General features: G+C 36.7%; 1 protein-coding gene across 4 annotated transcripts in view; it reads left to right on the top strand.

Moving 5' to 3' along the window:
• The window catches only part of HEATR5A (HEAT repeat containing 5A), a 96,173-nt gene that overhangs the window by 61,158 nt on the left and 12,709 nt on the right, over window positions 1-22,306 (top strand). For 2 of the 4 annotated variants that reach the window (XM_052659443.1, XM_052659444.1), the window contains 10 exons: window positions 1,707-1,733; window positions 4,002-4,140; window positions 8,306-8,485; window positions 9,950-10,189; window positions 12,722-12,903; window positions 14,160-14,228; window positions 15,750-15,929; window positions 17,670-17,892; window positions 20,056-20,304; window positions 21,352-21,479. In XM_052659443.1, the coding sequence (XP_052515403.1) occupies window positions 1,707-1,733; window positions 4,002-4,140; window positions 8,306-8,485; window positions 9,950-10,189; window positions 12,722-12,903; window positions 14,160-14,228; window positions 15,750-15,929; window positions 17,670-17,892; window positions 20,056-20,304; window positions 21,352-21,479 (1,617 nt within the window). The remainder of the gene's footprint in view (window positions 1-1,706; window positions 1,734-4,001; window positions 4,141-8,305; window positions 8,486-9,949; window positions 10,190-12,721; window positions 12,904-14,159; window positions 14,229-15,749; window positions 15,930-17,669; window positions 17,893-20,055; window positions 20,305-21,351; window positions 21,480-22,306) is intronic. The other 2 variants (XM_052659446.1, XM_052659445.1) reach the window with 1 other exon arrangement.

The following is a 22,306-nucleotide window of genomic DNA, read 5'->3' as shown; positions in this document are numbered from 1 at the left end:
TATTTTGCCCAAGGTATCTAAGTATTCTAGCTTTGAGCCTAGAACCAGCTTTCTAAACTCCTTTTCCAGTCCTCATTTTGTTATTTCATGTTGACTTGGTAGTTATGGATAGCTCTTAACTCTGCCCGCTCCTAGCCCTGTCCCATAACCTCCCCCAGCCTCATCTATCCTGTCTGTAAAACAGAAGGATTACAGAAGATGCTACCTATAAAGGCATGGGTCCTTGACACTTAATAACCACTTAGTAAATTGCACTTGTTTTTATTTTCTTAACATACAACTTAGATATAGAATTTTATTTATCTTCATGTTGATTTTCATAGTCATAATTATCTAAGACTCTTAAGGAGAGAAGATGACTGACTTTCCTAATAGAAACTTTGGTTTCTGTCTGTATTAAACATATATTAGAGAATATAGCACCTGCTGGAAAAGAATTTTACTTTTATCATTCAGCAACTTTTCCCAGTAATATTGTTCTTTATATTCAAAGAACCATTGCCATTACTAATTATTGAAAGATAACCCACTCTTCAGCAAGTTGACCTAACTTTCTGCTCTTCATTTAAATATATCAATACTACCATTTTTTTCTTCTTGAATCATCATAGAAAATTTCCATTAATAACCATTTAAAATTTCTTCTTTAACTAATACATGAATTCATTCATTAAGTAGAGTTTATTGAGAAATAAAGAGCACAGCTACTGATTCCTAATGAATTAATTCTGATCACATTCATTACTCTTTTATTTTCCCAGACTGAGAAGGTTATATACAAAAAACAATAGAGACTGTTCTCAGATTTTTTTCTTTTAGGTACATTTATAGCCATTGAGAAAATCAGAAGTAACAATTACAAATCTTATTCATCTTACTCATAATACTTAAGCTATAAAATCATTTTTTTAATACAGAAATTAAATTCAAAAATTGCTGTCACTATAGTGTGTTAATTTTGAAACTTAAAATTTTGGTTAATAAAGCTTTTATCCTAAATTTATTATATTTTAAAGTATGTCCTGTAATAAGAAAATTGCTTCTGCTTTCCAACTTTATGTTCAGGTTTTCTTTTCTTCATAGAAATTAATTATTTAGCATGATGTGTTTTCATATTAACTGAAACTCTCTGAATATTCAGAATACATTTAATCATTAGGAAAGAATCTTGCTATAGAGGATTTTCTTCTAACTGCATGCTATTTAACTTCCATTCTGAACTTGGTCTTAGCTACACTTGCAATTCTGACTACTCACAGTTTTAAAACTTGGCTTCCAAGAGTAAAAAAATCTATAACTTGTGATGAGGTAAATGATTAACTGTGTCTCTTATGGGACACCTGTTCATGTGAAGGTAATCCAGATCACTCCTTTCACACTCATGTCTACTTGATCTGGTTTATTGCTAAGGCTTGATGAAAGATTCCAAAGGAAAACCTAATTACACAAATGTGCATTTTGAAATTACTGTATTTTTGTATATCTTTATATCTTGAGTTGACTGTTTTTAAAATCTTAGCTCAACTCATGTTTTAAGTTGGAAAATGAAGGATTTATGGCATATTTTTAAAGCTGAAGCTAAGCCAATGTGAATGATAGCTCTATCAACATGTGTATTTTAATGCTTAGCTGACTGTTGTCAGAGTCATCCTGGTGTGTATCTTTTGGTTTTTGTCATGACCAGTCTGTCATTTGTTTTTGTGCAGGAGATCTTGTTGGATAATTCTGTGTTGGTAGGTCCCTGACCCTCGATTCCTAACTTTATTTGAGGTTTGCAGTGCTATTTCTTTGTGTCCCCCGCCCCCCCCCCCCCCCCCGCCCTTTCGGTTGTAGGTGTTCTTGTTTTCCTCTGCATCTCTCTGTTTAAGCTAACCATTAATGCAAAGTCCAGTGCGTGTAGCATGTTACCTGGTGTTTATTTAATACCAATGTAAACAAATCCTCCCTAACCTTCTCCAGCTGGTGCACTCACTCTTTGCATTTAATTTTGCATCATTTTGATTTAATATATTCATTTCAGAAAGGAATTGAACATATAGTTTGATTTTAATTCCTGTATTTTGCTTGCTTGATTGTTTGCCTTAACCCACCCTGTTGTTCTTCCCAATATAAATGCTGGAGAATGACATGGAGATATTAAGCATCCCATTTTGTTTTGTGTGACAGTCTTTAATATTTTTCTACTGAACAAGTAGAGTACTTTTGAGCATGCTTTTTCTAAAAGATTGTATGACCAGCCTGAATAAATGCTGCACCTGCCTTGTATTATATGCTTGTATATGCTCCAGTTAATACAGCTAGTAGATTCATTAACTTTTCTTTAAAATTGTCTTTAGAGTGCTTCTTTGCTATTGTTGTTATATACAGCCTTAATCTTGGGCATGAATAAACTTAATCTTTATACATTTAAAGTTCTCTGTTAGCCTGTGTACCAGTTTCTAACAGCAGAGTTCTTAAACATGACTAGAATGACATAACCTTGAGACCTTGTGAATGACATGCCTGTCTTTCCTCTGTCCATGACGTGTACTTGAGGGCATAATAGAACATATTTATAAAGCAGACCTCATCCATGTATTTCACTGATAATATATTTACAGACTTTGTCTTTTAGCTCATGATAAAATTAAGGGTTTAGCCCTCTTTGCATAGGTCAGGTGCCAGAACCCCCTGCCACTGCCTTCTCTTTTCTCAGAAGTCTGCCTCTGCTCTTTTTGGCAAACGCACCTGCCTCAGTCATGCCTTTCCCACATAAGCCAGATCTAAAGGCCTTGTAAGAATTATGCCATTATTTCTCAAATGCTGCTTGGAAAATCACTATTGAAGACATTTATTGTCATAAGCCACACCAAACTGGTCTTTGTTTTCATAGTTAGAATGAAATAAATTTTAAAATCTTTTGGCTTTATTCTCCTTATGAAATCACCTTTGACTTGTTTTAATTACTCATTTAAGGTATATCACCATTTGTATTACCATTTACCCTCGGTAGATGCAGCTTATTGAGATTTACGTTGTTTAAATATTCTCAGTGAAAAGAATATGTATTGAGTCTGTCATTCGAGCAGAAATACTCTATATCACGAAGAGATTTAGATATCTGTGTACATATATGTATATCCACATATAAGTAGATATGCAAGTATAAAATTTGTTATCTGTAATGTCTCTAGAGAGCACTTTTGGTGAATATGTTTTCTGAGTTAAGACTCTTTCTGCCTTTATTTGAAAATGCATTTACTTACTCTCTATGGCATCTGCATAAACTATTGATAGAGGCTGCATTACTAATAGCTAACGTTTAACTGAGCATACTTACTATTTGCCAGGTACTGTGCTAAGCACCTTTGCATGTTTCTTTGTGTTGACTCTAAGGCAGCCCTGTGAGACAGGGGTAGTGTTATTTTCATATAACAAAGGAGGAAACTGAGGCACAGAGAATTTAAATAATTTGCCCATGGTCACATAGCTAGCAAGTCATGGATATAGGACTCGAACTGAGACAGTCTGACTCTAGAGCCTCAGTTTTAATCACTGTGCTTCAGTGCTCATACAGATTTATATAAACTTATACTTGGAGATTCATAAAACATAATAGTATATAGTTCCATGGACACGTAATAGTATATAGTTCCACATAAAACATAACAGTATATGGCTCCATGAGCACTTGTATATACAATAGTATATACAAGCTGCAAGTGAATTCTTTTTCAGTGGTATCCCTTTGTCTCTTACAACTGTTTTCCTCATATACATTTTATGTCTTCTAACATTGTCAAGAGACTTTTGCTTGGGTTTGTTTATGAATATTGCATAATAAGTACATGTATTACTCCTTAAGCTATTTCCAAGTTATTTAGTAAAAAATACGTGCTAAGATAGTTGAAGATATCTCTGTATATCTAATAAATCAGGAGGGGTCCAGTGAGTAATCTGTTAAACTTTTTGAATGTCACCAAGAATTTCGGTTCCTTTACTTCCCAAATGGTATTTTTCAGGTGAATCTCTGTAGTCCCTATTTGTTACTGAGACGAGCGGTGCTGGCTTGTTTACGTCAGCTTGTTCAGAGAGAAGCAGCTGAAGTTTCAGAGCACGCTGTTATGCTTGCTAAGAACAGCAGAGAAGAACTGACTCTGGGTAATTCTCTTTATAAATATTATCTCCAGCTCAGATGATTATTTTAATCCTAAAGCTTCTCTATAAGCATGAGTTTTTAAAGGGAAATTTAAAAGTTAGTATATAATACCTTAAACGTGCTACAAGTGGCGGTTGCTAAACAGTTGTCATTCCAACCAGTGATTTTACTGGTTTTCAAACAGGCTCCCAACAGCGGCAACATCCAGCTCACCTGGGAATTTGTTAGAAATGCAAATTCTTGGGCCCCATCCCAAGTCTAAGCCAGAAATGGGGGAGGAGAGCCCAGTGATCTGTTACTTATTCTCCAATAATGGTAATATGTTCTGACGTTTGAGAGCTATTGGTTTTGAACGAGTTTTTTTTTTACAATGGATTGAAATTACATTTAGGCCTGAAGTCATTTATCATATGTGCCTTTCTTCCCCTCAAATCTAATTGAGTAAAATTTCTCATAGATGAATCTGCTTCAAATTAAAGGATTTCTTTGCCCCTTCTGTGTTTTAGAGCTGAATTAAAAGATTTCTTAGCCAGGAAGGTTTTAAGTGTATCTCTTCATTTTAAAATTATATAACTAACACAAACATGTATATAAATTCAGACTACAAAAATAGAAATGATAATGTCTTACACTTTTAAAATATATAGTTTCCAAAGTGCTCAATAAAGGACAGAAATGGTATGGACCTAACAGAAGCAGAAGATATTAAGAAGAGGTGGCAAGAATACACAGAACTATACAAAAAAGATCTTCATGACCCAGGTAATCACAATGGTGTGATCACTCACCTAGAGCCAGAAATCCTGAAATGTGAGGTCAAGTAGGCCTTAGAAAGTAGCACTACGAACAAAGCTAGTGGAGGTGATGGAATTCCAGTTGAGCTATTTCGAATCCTAAAAGATGATGCTGTGAAAGTGCTGCACTCAATATGCCAGCAAATTTGGAAAACTCAGCAGTGGCCACAGGACTGGAAAAGGTCAGTTTTCATTCCAGTCCCAAAGAAAGGCAATGCCAAAGAATGCTCAAACTACGGCACAATTCCACTCATCTCACACGCTAGTATAGTAAAGTCATGCTGAAAATTCTCCAAGCCAGGCTTCAGCAATACATGAACTGTGAACTTCCAGATGTTCAAGCTGGTTTTAGAAACGGCAGAGGAACCAGAGATTAAATTACCAACTTCCGCTGGATCATGGAAAAAGCAAGAGAGTTCCAGAAAAACATCTATTTCTGCTTTATTGACTATGTCAAAGCCTTTGACTGTGTGGATCACAATAAACTGTGGAAAATTCTGAAAGAGATGGGAATACCAGACCACCTGACCTGCCTCTTGAGAAACCTATATGCAGGTCAGGAAGCAACAGTTAGAACTGGACATGGAACAACAGACTGGTTCCAAATAGGAAGAGGAGTACATCAAGGCTGTATATTGTCACCCTGCTTATTGAACTTCTGTGCAGAGTACATCATGAGAAATGCTGGGCTGGAAGCAGCACAGGCTGGAATCAAGATTGCTGGGAGAAATATCAAGAACCTCGGATAGGGAGATGATACCACCCTTATGGCAGAAAGTGAAGAAGAACTAAAGAGCCTCTTGATGAAAGTGAAAGAGGAGAGTGAAAAAGTTGGCTTAAAGCTCAACATTCAGTAAAGTAAGATCATGGCATCCGGTCCCATCACTTCATGGCAAATAGATGGGGAAACAGGTCAGACTTTATTTTGGGGGGCTCCAAAATCACTGCAGATGGTGATTGAAGCCATGAAATTAAAAGATGCTTGCTCCTTGGAAGGAAAGTTATGACCAACCTAGACAGCATATTCAAAAGCAGAGACATTACTTTGTCAAAAGAGGCCCGTCTAGTCAAGGCTATGGTTTTTCCAGTAGTCATGTATAGATGTGAGAGTTGGACTGTGAAGAAGGCTGAGCGCCGAAGAATTGATGCTTTTGAACTGTGGTGTTGGAGAAGACTCTTGAGAGTCCCTTGGACTGCAAGGAGATCCAACTAGTCCATCCTAAAGATCAGTCCTGGGTGTTCGTTGAAAGGACTGATGCTGAAGCTGAAACTCCAATCCTTTGGCCACCTGATGCAGAGAGCTGACTCATTTGAAAAGACCCTGATGTTGGGAAAGATTGAAGATGGGAGGAGAAGGGGACAACAGAGGATGAGATGGTTGGATGGCATCACCAACTCAATGAACATGAGTTTCGGTAAACTTCGGGAGTTGGTGATGGACAGGGAGGCCTGGTATGCTGCGGTTCATGGGGTCGCAAAGAGTCAGATACGACCGAGCGACTGAACTGAACTGAATTGAAAGTGCTATCACATTTATAGAAAGTCTCAGACTTTACAGAGCTTTCCAATATCTAAAGCTCTCAGATCCATAATGTGTTTTACTGTTATTCTGTGCTCTTTAACTTAGTTTTATTATTATATTAAAACCTTGGCTCTGACTTACTGTGTCAGCATTGCTGAACTTGTACGCTACTGCTAAGTCGCTTCAGTTGTGTCCGACTCTGTGTGACCCCATAGACGGCAGCCCACCAGGCTCCCCCGCCCCTGGGACTCTCCAGGCAAGAACACTGGAGTGGGTTGCCATTTCCTTCTCCAGTGCATAAAAGTGAAAGTGAAGTCGCTCAGTCGTGTCCGACTCTTAGCGACCCCATGGACTGCAGCCTACCAGGCTCCTCTGCCCCTGGGATTTTCCAGGCAAGAGTACTGGAGTGGGGCTGAACTTGTATGCTAGTCATCAAATAGGTTGAAGAACTTGTTTGCAGATTATTCTGTGGTCACTTAACCAGAGAAATTATAATCTTCTAACCATGTATGGTGTTCTCCCCACAGTGACCTTTAACTTATATTAACTGCTGAAACTGTATTTGTTGCTTTAGGATTTATTATGTTAATATGCTGGTACATAATTAGTGAATAAGTTATGTGGGTAAGATAGTAAAGGATTCATTATATCATTCCTTATTAAAATTTTTATTATTTTTCAAACCATGGAAAAGTAGGAAGAAATATGCACGTGAACACATAGACTCACCTACTTAGTATCTTTGTAACACTGACTTTGTGTATCTCTCAGTATATATACACACATAAACCTCTTGCCAAACCATCTGAAAGCAGGTTGCAGACATCATGACTCTTTACCCCTAAATACTTATCTGCATCTTTCAAGAAGGACATGCTCCTACTTGATTACACATTATTTCCAAACCTAGTAAAATCAACATTTATTATTTTCATAGAATATGTAGTCCTCACATAAATTTCCTGTATATTAAAAAAAAATGTCCTTTATAAATTCCTTTCCCCCCCTCACCCCCACACCCCACCCCCAAATTTAGGATCCAGTCATGACTCATATGTTACATTGAGCTGTTCTAACTTTTAGACCCATAATCAGAAACATTCCTGCCACCTCCTTCTGATCTTTAAAAGATAACTCTTCTTTTAAATAGTTTAACAGTAGCATAATCTTTAGAAACTAAACGCTTTCATAATGGCCAAATGAGTTAAATCCTCAGAAGAAAATGTACTTGTTCTTTTTATGTTTCCAGAGTTAGAGGAAATAGATACTAGATCAAGGCTTATATTTCTTTTTTGGGATGATGTATCACTTTGCAGTGAGAATATTGTGTAGTAATTTATATTAATTCAATAGTATTTTTAGATCCACTGTAGCTTAGTTATAGTAACTAAACACTTCTCCATTTAATAGTTGTTTTCTGAGTTTTACTCTCATGTTAATAAATTTAAAGCCTTTATACCAGAATAAGTAATGCTTAATTATGATTATTTATTTGAATTTACTTTAAAGAGAAGATAAAGTAATCATTCCAAGAAACACTGTATAAATTTTTAGAAGTATTGCATGCTAATTGGGTTAAAATGTTTACCTGATAAGGAAAACATATTTGTAAACTCAAAGATTTATCTTTTAATGACATTGTATAAAAAATAACTTTGCAGTGTTGTAAATAATAATCAAACTTTAGTTGTGAACTGAAACAGACCTCAGTAGACTGAGGGTGCCATATGTGGACCAGTTCTTTAGAGTGTATTTGCATGGAATATTCTGAGTAACCACTGAATGTGTGTGCTTCTCATATGGCAGTTTTGTTTTCTGTATTACTTAGATCATCGATTTTCTTCTTGTCAGATGCTAACATCAGAGAAGTGGGCCTTGAAGGGGCCTTACTGACCTTACTTGACAAAGAGACAGATCAGAAATTATGCCATGATATCAAAGAGACTTTAAATCATATGCTCACATCTATGGCAGTGGATAAACTCTCCTTTTGGTTAAAGCTTTGTAAAGATGTACTCGCTGCATCAGCTGGTAAGTACTGGCGATTACCAGCCAACATAATAAAACTGAAAGTAAAAGCATTACATAAAATTGTCTGCTAGTGCTAATTTATTAATTTGGATATTTGGGGTAAAACTGTTGCTTTTCTTTAAATGAAGATTCTAATGCTAGTGTTTAAGTCCAGTACTTAAAGCTTACTTTTTCTCTCTCTTACAATTGTGTTAGAGTCTTTAAAATTTGTATCTTTGGACTAAGAGAGACAGTGAGAAAGAAAGAAGATAGAAACCATTTCTATTCCAAATACTATACATATTATGTATCATGTACTCTTTTAACCATCTTAGGAGTAGGCAGTTTATTCCATTTTACATAAGGGAAAATTCAAGCCTTAGCCTGCATGACTTTAACATCAAACTTTTCATTATATTTCAGTAGCTCTCAACTCAGTTACTTAAGCCTTATAACTTAATGTAGCTCTGGTCTCAAAGGAAGAAAGGTACTATAAAATTTCTGGCTTTTTTGTTTTTAGTATTCTTCTCTGTCCACCTTTATTCTTGTTGGTACTCCTGTCTTTCAGTTACTTACACTTGCTCTTTCCACCATTACATTGTACATGTTTTCCTTTCTTGATGTTTTCTTCTGTCCCCACTACTTAAGAACTTAAAGGGACTTCTTTAAAAGAAGAACTACAAGTGCATAGATAGGTAACCTATCTTCTTTAAAATTTTATAGTCACTCTGTGAACTTAATACTCAATTTACTTCATTGTTTATTCTTTTTATCCTTTGTAGTTTACCTCTATCCCTTCTTATTAGAAAAACATACATTTCAGTCTCCATTGATGTTCTAAAACAGGGGTTTGCCTTTACTTTGTAACATCTTTGCTATCTGTTATATCACACTCAAAAGATGTTGACATAAAAGATTTAAGAAAAACAAGTTAGTTTATGTTACAACTTGCATTTTAAGTTGAGTTAAATAGTTAATAAGTTAGCAATTAGTATAATATTAAGGGAAAATAATTCCTTACTTACTGGCTCTAGTCATCTGGATAATTTGCGATTGTAAAGATACCAGTGAGTCTATCCTGAGGAAAGTATTTTTTGGACTTTTTTGTGGGTTCAGGAACCTTCTTAAATTCATTCAGGGACCCAGTGTTAACATATCTAGTTCTGTCCACCATACTCCCTACCACAGAATGCTGTGCTTCCTTGAGTATATCCATCTGCATACAGCAGACTGATAATTATTCTAGTATCATGTTCAAGTTTTCACTTTAAATAATTTAATGGCCTCGTCATTTTTTAAGAATAGTTTTTTTTAGCATTTCTGGAGGTAATCCCTGTTATCAGTAGTCATTAGACATGATTCTGTTACATTGTTAAAAGATGTATGATTGATGAACAGTAATTATGATCTGTACTTAAGGCCATTTGTGTCCCTTTATAAGTGTATCTTCCAATTGAAACTATGTGTATTCTCCCTTGATAAAAGATTTTGCAACTGTAACGTGTGTGGATACAATGCAAGAAGAGGAAGGAGATAAAGGGGATGACGCTTCAGTTCTGACCAGCAGAAATGATGGCAGACCTCACCCTTTCACCAATCCCCGATGGGCCACCAGAGTCTTCGCTGCTGAATGTGTCTGCAGGATAATCAACCAGTGTGAGAATGCACACAGCGCACATTTTGATGTTGCTTTAGCACAGGAAATGAAAAAGAAGGACTCGAGAAGTAAGCGGCTTAATAATGACAAAACCAAATGATACACATAGAGGCGCTGTGTGCCTGTAGTACATTTCTAATGTCCAAATACATTCTTAATGATTGAACTTCTTAAATCAGCATTCACTTTTGTTTCGTGGACATAATGTGATACATTAAGTTTATAGAGAATGGTCACGTTCTTGGAAGGTAGTATGTACATTCCCAAATTTTATTTTCTTAAGTTTTATTTTTATAGAACTATTAAATATAGCAAAATATAGCTATTTTGCTCATAGGTTATTTTGGTTCCATGGATATTACCTTGAAAACATCTGGGTCTATCTCAATGTAAAGTAAACCTACTTGTGAGACCAGTTTGACCTTTTATTGTTCAGTTTTATTATTTTTACCTAAATACATGTTGATTATGGTTTAATTCACTTAAACACGTATATTCAGACACAGTGCTCATATTTCAATGCCTTATAAATAGTCTTTACCCAACAAAAGAATCACAAGGCAAGATGTTGCTATTCCCCGCCTGAGACTATGGATTAGGTGTTTCTATTTTATTTTTCAACCAAGCACGTATTGAGTCTCTTGGTTGTCTTTCATTTGCTTAATTTTATTAAAGTGTTGGATTTACAGTGTTGTGTTAATTTCTTCTGTACAGCAAAGTGACTCAGTTATACACACATTTATATATTTATATACTTTTTCATTTTCTTTTCCATTATGGTTTACCACAGGGCATTCAGTATAGTTCCCTGTGCTGTCCAGTTTATCCATTCCATGTATAATAGTTTGCCTCTGTTAATCTCAAACTCCTATTTCTTTTCCCCTCTACTTCCACTCCCCTTGGCAACCAAGTCTGTCCTGTATGTCAGTGAGTCTGTTTTTGTTGTGTAGATAGGTTGATTTGTATCATATTTTAGATTCCATGATGCTGCAAATGGCATTATTTCATCCTTTTTGATGGCTGAGTGACACTCGACTGTGTGTGTATACCACACCTTTATCCATTCATCCGTCAGTGGACATTTTAGTTGTTTACATGTCTTGGCTGTTGTAAATAGTGCTATGAAAATAGGGGTGCATGTATCTCCAGTTTATCTTCAGTTTATGGTTTTCTCTAGATATCTGCCCAGCAATAGGATTGCTGGATCATATGGCAGGTCTATTAGGTTTTTAAGGAACTTCTGTATTGTTTTACGTAGCAGCTGTACCAGTTTATATTCTTGCCAACAATGTACATTCCTTTTCTCCATACCCTCTCCAACAGTTGTATTAATATTTGTAGGCTTTTTAATGATGGCCATTCTGACTGGTATGAAGTGGTACCTCAGTGTAGATTTGTGTTTCTCTAAGAATCAGCAATGTTGAGCATCTTTTCCTGTGCCTGTTGGTCGTATGTATATATAGTTTGGAGAGGTGTCTGTTTAGGTCTTCTGCCCATTCTTTGATAGTGGTGTTTGTCTTTTTGTTGTTTAGTTGTATGAGCTCTTAGTATGTTTTGGAAATTGAGTCTCTTATTTGTGATGAACACTAATACTGATAGGTATAAAATTAGTGTGCTTACTGACTCCTTTGCTTTTGATTAAAATTATAATTGGCACTTACTAAGATGAGCTGGTTTCTTCAGTATGACCTGTAACTAGTATACTTCTTTGAATTAGTCTCCAAGTTTTTTTAGGTAAAGGTTTGTTGTACCTGTAAACATTTTATTGTTGGAACACTATTAAATGATTGTTTTATGTCTCTCCCCGGTAGAATTATTATACCAAGTAATATGTTGTAGGCATGAAAGGAATTCTCATTTATAATTTTATAGCTAGAAATATTTTTGTTATGCCCCCATCTTTTGTGTGTGTGGCAGCACATGCAAAAGTAAGGTAATGTAGTCCATACGAAAGTGAAAGCGTTAGTCGTTCAGTCATGTCCGACTCTTTGTGACACCATGGACTGCAGCCCACCAAGCTCCTCTGTCCATGGGATTTCCCAGGCAAGAATACTGGAGTGGGCTGCCAGTCCCTTCTCCAGAGAATCTTCCTGACCCAGGGATCAAACCTGGGTCTCCTGTATTGCAGGCAGATTCTTTACCATCTGAGCCAACAGGGAAGCTCATAGTTCATATAAAGAACCACATAAAAAATCTTTAAAGGAATATTATCTTTTAGCTTCAACCTGACATGAAGAGAATGATTAATGCATAATTCATCAAAGCCCAAAGTTTCCTAAGTACTTTCTAATGTACTTTTACCAGAAAGTCTGAACAACATTTTTATTGAAAATACTATTAGCATTCTTTTAAAGGATGCTGATTCTGCCTTTAGTTTTTTCAAAGCTGTATTAGTATTTGATTTGGGATAGTTGTTTGTGTCTGAGTATTTGCACTGGTGCAGTAAATCTAGGTTTAAGGTCTGTAACAAACAGTAAAACTGTAAACGTACTTGAAAGTCTAGCTTATGAAATTAGGAGGAGGAAGAATGAGCACTTAGCATAACTCTTAGCTCCAGCATATTCCTTTTCTTGGTAAGATTTTCTGTTTTAATCTCGTAGGTGACTTTCTGGTGCTGCATCTTGCTGACTTAATCCGCATGGCCTTTATGGCCGCCACAGATCACAGTGACCAGCTCCGTCTCTCTGGCCTTGAAACACTGCTAGTGGTTATTCGGCGATTTGCAACGATTCCAGAACCAGAGTTTCCAGGTCATGTGATTCTGGAACAGTATCAAGCCAATGTAAGCACTTTGTGTTAGAGAATCTTATTATTAAACAACCAGGTTAGAAGTCTGTGAAACTAATTGGCATGTCACCTCTTAATACATAAATGTGTGTATCGGTTAATATATCACCAGTCTAATCAGTATATGTTTGAAGAAGAAATCTTCAAGTAAAAGCAAAATAATTCATGAAACAGGTCTTTTATAATGCTGAAAGTTAAGTCGCGTAATTAAAACCTTGGTAATTTATCGGGAATAAAGGGCTTTGATAATGAAATTCTTTACAGAATATCCAAATAACCTTAAGATAACACCAAATTATTAACATTACTAACATTCCATTTAGGCTATGTTTCATCTTCAGGTTACTACTCCTAGTCTAGATATAACCTCCTTTATTTCCCCTGAACTTAGAAAAGCATTCAAGATTCTTTTACTGGTTCTGTAATCTTTTTAACTGGTGTTTGTTTGACTGGTGCATTGAGCAACCTAGGAGGAACAAGGAAGGTAACAAAATTATCATGTTACATCACACACATCACATGTAGTCCTTCAGCAGTCATGCAAGGATATCTCTCATGATTCAGAGGCAACTTCTGTTGACTGGCAGTTAGGGAATCCAGAGCAATTCACCAGTTGGTATCAGGCTCCATCACATCTTCCCAACAGGTAATGTCAGTGTATGTTTAGGGAAAGAGAAAAGGAAGGGATGGGAGTTACATACAATTACATATTAGTCTAAATACTATATTCCAGCTTAAGGGGAGCTCTGTTATATTTTTACTCCTCTTAAAATTACAAATGATAGAAATAAAATTACCAGTCACTTAAGCAGAAAAGGAAGATTGTTTTGGGGAATCTTAGTTGGCTCTGCTTTCTCCTGCACCGGCTCTTTTTTCTAATTTGCCCTCTCCGAGTGGTATCAAAATGGCTCTCTTAGCATATAGAGTCTTTTAAAGACAGCACTTCTTTCCAAGTACTTCCAGCAAACATCTACAGGAGAGCTTTCATTATACCAGTGTGGGTCCCTGGAGCCAGACAGTACTGTTAGCTCCATAGCAGCCACATGGGCTGAGAGTTGGCGAGAGAGAAAGTTCCCCAAAGGAGAATTGAGATGCTCTTAACCCAAAACAGGGAAAGATACCCTGGGCTGGCAAAACCAAAAAGTGTTTATAATACCTATTATAAAGGGATAATTTTAAAATAACATTAAAAAGAGAAAAGAGTTTGTGCTATCTTATTGATGCTTGAATGAGCATATCCTTTCTTGCCAGGTAGGAGCAGCACTTAGACCAGCCTTCACCTCCGAGACGCCACCTGACGTCACTGCCAAAGCATGTCAGGTAAATAGTAAGCCCTCCTTTAGGGAGCAGCTCTGCAGATATTATTTAATGCCAAGGTTCGATGCTACAGTTGTCCACCCAGCCATTTATCTCAGCTGCCCCTTTTCTTCACCTTTTAAATTTACAGAACTTCTTTCTTGTAACTGCATAGTAAGCCAGTGTATGGGTATGTCACCAGTTCTCTAGTGATGGAAATACGGGGGCTCTTTTTTGTCTTTCGCTCTTACAGACAGTGCTGCAGTTAAAGACCTTCTTCATTTCACTGGGTCCAAGCATGTATGGGAGCTAAATTCCGCAAAACTGAATTGTTGGGTTAAAGAGCATCTTACAAGAGTTAGCCACTTTAAACTCTACCAGCACTGTATGCAAGTGCCTGTTTTCTCAGCAGCTGTGTGAATTGTCAAATTTAGATTTTTGTGATGGAGTAAAAAGATTTGTATGCCAAGTGAGATTGAGCATTTTTTCATATATCTAAGAACCACATGGTATACAGTTTTAAATAGTTGCTTTTCTTGATGGTGTTGTCAAGCATTCAATATCCAGCCCTGAATGGTCTGAAATAAAAGCAGAACTGTTATGAATTAAATTAATTATAAACAAAATGGCAAAAACTGATTTTACTCATTTCTTTCAACTTTTCAAATTCAGTTGTATTTAGGAAGTGTTTGAGTACCTTCAATATTCGTAGAATTTTGTTAACTGTTGTACTGAGTCTAATTTATCATTTTATTATATGTGTTCTTGCTATAAGCCACTTGAAATCTTTTGTGAAAGGAAATGTGAACTAAATAAGTAGACGGTAAAGGAAAAATAAATTTTCATGAAATATCGTGACAATCAGGAAAACCTTTATAGATGGCCCCTGGTAACTGAGTAAATTTTTTGCATTGGAGGATTATTAATGACGTTTTATTTTAAAAGTTAAAAATATCTTCAGAAGAATAAAAATCTTTACTGAGGTGCAATTAACCCCTGATTTTAAAATAGTAAGATGAAATAATTAAGATTGGAGATATAATTCAAATGTCAATCCAGACAATTATGCAAGTGGTGCCTTTCATGGCTTATTTTCTCTATGTTAATAACATGTAAAACTCTTTATTTACTTATTAGCACAGCTTCCTTTCTTCAACCTTATGATTTCATTCTTTTGATTTTTTAAAAAAATTTATTTATTTTAATTGGGCGCTAATTACTTTATAATATTGTAGTGGTTTTTGCCATACATTGACATGAATCAGCCATGGGTGTACATGTGTTCCCCATCCTGAACCCCCCTTCCCACCTCCCTCCCCATCCCATCCCTCAGGGTCATCCCAGTGCTCCAGCCCTGAGCACCCTGTCTCATTCTCTTTTGAAATGCTGGCTTTGACTATCATTATCAGCAGCATCCCATTGGGTTTCTTGATAGCAAGATGATTTAAGTGACCAGATTCCTGAGATATGGGTGAACTCTGCTGAACTCCCAAAGGGGGTGTTTATAGTTTTTAAATATAGTCTTTGATTTTCTTAAAAAACTAGGTTTGCAGTGCCTGGATAGCAAGTGGGGTTGTAAGTGACCTTAACGACATCCGAAGAGTTCATCAGCTGCTTGTTGCATCATTAACAAAAATTCAGGTTGGAAAAGAAGCTCTTAGTCACTTATATAATGAAAGTGCTTCTACCATGGAGATCTTAGCTGTGCTAAAAGCCTGGGCAGAGGTTAGTACGTCTCCGTTTATGACTAGAATTTTGGAAGTTGTTAATAAACATCTTAGGCCATAAGCTGAAATTAGCTGTTTAAAACACAAGTAAGTCAGTGTTTAAGGTTAACAGAAGACTCTCAACATGAGACATATTCATATGCTAATTGATATCTTGGCCAAGGATTCTGAAGTACCCCCTGGTGTCTTATCTGCTGTTTTAAGCAGGGGGCAGTCATAAGAGACTTTACCACGGCCAGTGGAAGTCAACTTTCACTGAAACCTGAATTTGAAATTGGAATTTGAATTGGAAATGTGGGTTTGCTCATATATTCTATCAACTGTAACACATGCTTTAATATTTCTTAGAGCTCTTTCTTTCATAAAATGACTTTTGAATGCTAAGTAAGTCATTTATTTCCTGAGGATAAAAAGATCTTAGAGGGAAGTACTTATGTGTTCTTTATTTATTTTTCTAATCAGTAAGAAAGCCATATAATTTTTTAAATTTATGATAGAAACATTTACATGTATACAGAAGTAAATAGAATACTGTAATGAACTCATATAAACCCATTATCTAGCTTCAACAATTATCAGATTTGGCCAGTCTTGGTTTATGTATCACTTTAGTTAGAAATATATGTAGTCTCAGATTGCAACTGAGTGTTGCAGCCAATATGTGAGAAAGGGTTTTCTTCAGTAGGGCTAATTAAAATCAGAAGATGGTTGAGTTTCTGTTTTTGTCATTACTTAGTATTGACAAATTTCAGTTAGAAAGTAGTTCTGCCTAGACTTAAGTTGGATTTAATGATCTTTAACAATGAACTCTAAATGGCTTAAACATATGCTTTTAGTAGAGCAAACAGATATTCTGTAATTTCTGTAACCTATTTTATAAATTTACTGTTTTATAATGTTTTTTATAATCATTTGAATCTTTGTACTCTTGCTTAAGCCATTACTTTTTCCTGTTCTCTCCTTAGTGGAAATAATGACTAGCCAACAAGCTCCATGTAATTGAGGTCCATAATTATTTGAAATCCTTAGAGCCAGATAAATTGGGATTTGAAATTTGGATGCATATTTCACGTATCCCTCCAGGATGTTTGGGATAATACCATAAAATCTGTAATCAAACAATTTATAATATGTGAAAATGTTTGAATAGTCACACTGTATAAATAGCCTCACATAAATTTTTTTGTGTTTTGTCACCAGATTGTTGCCCACAAAATTACATTTTACAGAGCCTTTGGATTTCAGAGCTATGGATAAAGAGATAGTACATATTATGTACGATGTTGAATACTTACCATTCTGTAGTCCTTGTCTATAGTCTATATAGGTAAATGTTTTGTAAGTCATTTAGTGGTAACATTGAAAGAAAATATTCAGTATTTCATCTTATTTAATTTCAGAGATGGCTGCCTGTAGCCATATATTGAAATGGATTACAAGGCCATAGCCAGGCTTAGTGAAAAAGGGTGCCAGGATCATTTAGTTACAGCTGTCATGGTTGTAAACTGCAGTGTGGCAGCATACTTGTCAAGTGTTTATTGTCCCTAACATATCTCGGCGAAGAGAATGCTTTCGGATCTTTCTGCCCCAGTTTTGAATGTGGTTCCACATGTGTACCTTCTTGGTATCATGTGCATTTCAAGTCCAGGAGGCAGGTTCAAGGTAAATCTGCAAGATAAAAATATTGTAGCACCTGTGGGTCTAAGATTTTCCTATTTATAAAGTAACCTTTATACAGGTCTACATAATTGCTGTAGAAAGGCATAAAAACCACAGGCAATCTTTGAAGACTCCTGCCTGTTCAGAAGAGAGCGTTGGGAACGGGTCGATTTCACCAGACGGGCTGCTTGAGTTAGTCCACGCAGACCTCGGCACATTGAGTCGGCTCTGGCTAGCTGCACTTCAGGATTTTGCTCTCCTAACTTTGCCTTCAGAATTTGCCTCTCAGCTTCCTGTTGAAGGTAAGGGGGTGAAATATTTACTGTAATTCCTAGAATGACAGTCAATAACATGCATTTTCAAAATTTCTCCACTAACAGGGAATGTTTATTTGAAACATTCTTTCAAGAATAATTTTCATGCATAGAATAGTCATGGTAGAGTTGCTTCAGGGTAGAGACCCTGCAGTTGACTTGTTCAGTCATGAGGCACGCTCTTCTTAACTCTCAAGATAATGGCCAAATGGTTCTCCAGCGTGATTACAGCAGTGTGTATGATCAACAACATGCCTCTGTTTATCTACATCTTCCGTCCATTATATGTTACCATACTTAATTGTTTTTCCCAATGTGATGAGTTTAAAGAATTTCATTGGTTTATTTCGTTGACTGAAAGTCTTTTCTCATCAGTTTATGGGCTGTTTAAGTTTCTTTTTCCGTAAATCACCCAGTCATCATCTTTGCCCATTTTCTACTTCATATTTGTCATTTTCTTACTGACTTGTTAATCCTTACATATGTTTAATACTCTTCCTTTGTGGTTCCATATCTGGAAGGTATCCTCTCTTAGCCTGTGGCTTGGCTCTTTTACCTTTTTAAAATTAATATAATCAGTTTTTTATGGTTTATGTTTCCTCTGTAATGCCTGATACTTTTTTTAAATTAAGACCACAAAGATATATAAGCTTTACACTTCTGCTTTTTACATTCTAGATTTTAGTCCTGCTGGAATTTATTTTTTGTGTGTAGAATGAAGATGGGGTCTAATTTTGTTTATTTTCATTGGAATATAGTTGCTTTACAGCATTGCGTTAGTTTCTGCTGTATAGCACAGTGAATCAGTTCACATATACATATATCCACTCTTTTTTATACATATATTCCCCCAAGGGAATCTAATTTTATGCTCTGTTATTAATATCACATTTTGTGGATTGGATATTTGGCAGCTGCTTTTACTCTTCATGTTATTCCAAAACAGCTATTATTTTTTTCACTCCTTGCTATGAATTTTAGGGCCAGCCTGCGAAGTTCTATTAGAATTTTAATTGGAATTATACACAGATATGCAGAGTATTTATTGGACTTTGTACCTTTTAATAGCATTAAAAATGGAAATAGGTTGATTTACTGAAAAAATTTTTATCAACAAAAATGAATGACACATGAATCAACATATGTAAATCTCTATAATGTTCAGGGGGAAAGCAAGTTTGAAAAGGATACACACAATATGAGGCCTTTTAAGTAAACTCACACTAAATAACAGCATCTATTATTTATGAATACAAACGTCTAGTGTGAAAGTTTAAGACCTGAGACTGATTCACAGTGACGTGAGGAAAGTGGTTATCGAAAGAGGGGCAAGAATTAGTGGTATATAAAGTTTTAGTGGTTTTCTTTGTTTTTTAAGAAAGAGATTTAAGAATGGCAAAATGTTAATCTTAGAGGTAGGTGAGTATCAGCATTTGTTTCATACATGCATATACATACTCTTGGCTTCCCAGGTGGCTATGTGGTAAAGAATCCCCCTGCCAATGCAGGAGACAAGGGTTTGATCCCTGGGTCAGGAAGATCCCTTGGAAGAGACAGCAACCCACTCCAGTATTCTTGCCTGGAGAATTCCGTGGACAGAGGAGCCTGGTGGGCTCCAGTCCATGGGGGTCACAAAGAGTCAGACACGACTGAGCAACTGAGCATGCACACACACACACCGTGGTTTCTCTTCAGACTGTATGAGCCTTTTGCATTCTGAACACACACAGGCACATCACATACTTGTTTAAAAATATTTTATGATTAGAAAGAAAAAGAGTTAGCCTACAAATTTCTTCTGAAGTTTTAAGGATACGTCAGCACTGTGACCAACAGTTGTATGCTCAGGAGAAATAAAGTCTGATAATAAAATATTGATAATATAGCAGCATGGGTGATCCATCTCTAAAAACATTGTTAAGTAAAAACTCAGTCACAAACAGTTGCATACTGTGTATTTTTCCATTTCTGTGAAGTCCAAAAATGGGCAAAACTAATCTGTGGTGATAAAAGTCAACAAGCAGTTGCCTTGAAGAGTAGGGTACAGGCTGGAAACGGTATATCTCTTGTAACAGATAAAAGGGAAAATGGAGTGTGAACGTAACTCTTCATTTATTCCTCCTGAAACTGTTTGCTTTCCCTTTTTTGTAGGTGGTGCTTTCTACACAGCAGAGACTAGTGAAAATGCAAAACTGCATTATTACAACTCCTGGGCGCTTATCTTGCATGCCACAGCGCTGTGGCTTACAAGCACAGGCTTTGTCGTTGCTGACCCAGATGAGGGAGCTCCTAATCTCTCAAGGCCTGTGACACCAACTTCCATGTGCCAGGGCTCATCCTCTGGACCTACAGTAAAGTCCCCTGAGGATGTCTACACCGAGAGATTCCATCTTATTTTAGGTCAGTAAAACACTTTTTACCTGCTGCCAACCATACAGTTTTTCTTGGATTGTGCTTTCTTACCTATCAGCTCTTGTGGCTGTTAACTTCATTCTTTATTAGGCAATAACAGTATACTGAGTCATCTACCCTTCCCTCCCCATTCTCAAGAATTACAAGGTTCAAGAAGGTGTATTCACAGGTCCAGAACTGCATCAATATTTAAGGTCAAAGATAAATGAGATTTTTAAATTTATGAAGTATAATCATTTTTTGGCTTAGAACTTCATTTTTAAAATGAGGTATCTTTCTAGATACAGTGAGTTTCTAGATTAAATGTTTTCCACACTTATCTTGTTCTGAGGAAGCAACCTGTTAGATTACCTATAAATAAGTTACTAACTGAAATGTGAGGTTTATAAAGGTCAGTAATTAACTAATAAGGTTTCTGATTCATAGAGCTTCTGTTATTCCTTCTGAAGCCAAACATGATCAGACTTGCTATATCCTTGGGTATATTAAAATTTTGTTTCTATTTGCCTTGAGAGCTTTTTAAAAAATTTTTATGTCATAAAGACTGGCAGGGCATAAGCTGTGCAGTTTAATTACCTTAGTTCAAATTCTTGGTGTGCCTCATTGTAACATTTAGCAAACTATTTAAGCTTTATGTGCTCAAAAGGAGTGGTAATAATAGTACCTATTTCCTGAGATACTGTGAGAGTGAAATGATATAGTTAAAGTACAATGCCTGATACATGGTAATCACTCAATAAATTTTAGTCAGAATAAAATTGTGAAACTCTACATGTTCTGGCACAGTTTTTTATTGTAATTTTTGTAGTAGTGTACAAGCCTAGTTGAGATTATTATTTGTGTACATGTTGATAAAAACAAAAACTGTTTAAGAGATTGCCTTACCACTTAATTGTTTACTCTTAAATTCATGGTGATTTATTTGCATTGCTTCTTTGCTAAGTTTATTTATATATCTTATCAAAATAGAAAATTCTTTAACATCAGAAACCAAGACTCTAAAGAAGCCCTGTTCTCTTTCTCTACTTTCTACAGGAATCAGTGTGAAGTTTCTGTGTTCCTTACGTTCAGATGCAACCATGGAAAGCATTACTGCCTGTTTACACGCGTTACAGGCCCTTCTCGATGTTCCTTGGCCAAGATCTAAAATTGGCAGTGATCAGGTGATTTCTTGTTGCTTGTCAGGCTTCTGTAGATTCCAAGGCACAGCAAGAGAAATGTGTTCAGGTTACTGTAGTGAGCAGCGGGTGAACACGGAGAAGTAAAAAGGAAACTGAAACACAGCGTAGCTGAGCTCTGAACTGACGCGCCGTCAGCACCGTGCTGACTCGGGAGCGGTCCCGCCGGTCTGCCGCTTTCTGTCTGTGCTCCTGCCGCGCTTACGTTTGCTGCCGCCAGCACACTGTGTCGCAGCTCTTCAGGCGCACTTTCTGCAGTGCCGGGAAGGTTCTGTCTTGAGCTATGCTTGTCTCTTGCCGCTTCGCTGCACTCTGCCCCTCATATGCATCTGTATCTTATGCCCCACTTCCCCAAGAGAGAATCCTCTTGCTTCATGCTGTTCGCTGTGAGGTGTGTAGTGGTCCTCTCGGCTCATTGCTCCATCAAGGTCTTTTTAAGAGACAACTGACTAGCCTGTGGGGGGAGTCAGACACTAATACCAGATCCAGGTGGGACCGTGATTTGAAGGATCAGTGCACAATGTACAGCACTTCCTTTAACTGCCCAGTGCATTGGGCAGGCACCCTCAGCATCATGTATTACCATATGCGTGAATACTTATTCGCTAAGTTGTGTCTGGCTCTTTGTGACCCCAAGGATTGTAGCCCACCGCAGCCCCCTGTTCATGGAATTTCCCAGACAAGAATACTGGAGTGGGTTGCCATTTCCTTCTCTAGGGGATCTTCCTGACCCAGGGACTGAACCTGCAACTCCTGTACTGGCAGGCAGGTTCTTGACCACTGAGCCCGCAGGGAAGCCGGTATTACCAGTA

This window comes from Budorcas taxicolor, chromosome 21, assembly GCF_023091745.1.
Source record: "Budorcas taxicolor isolate Tak-1 chromosome 21, Takin1.1, whole genome shotgun sequence".
Classification (NCBI taxonomy): domain Eukaryota; kingdom Metazoa; phylum Chordata; class Mammalia; order Artiodactyla; family Bovidae; genus Budorcas; species Budorcas taxicolor.
The sequence above is the reverse complement of the archived record's forward strand: the minus strand, read 5'-3'. Positions and strand labels throughout refer to the sequence as shown.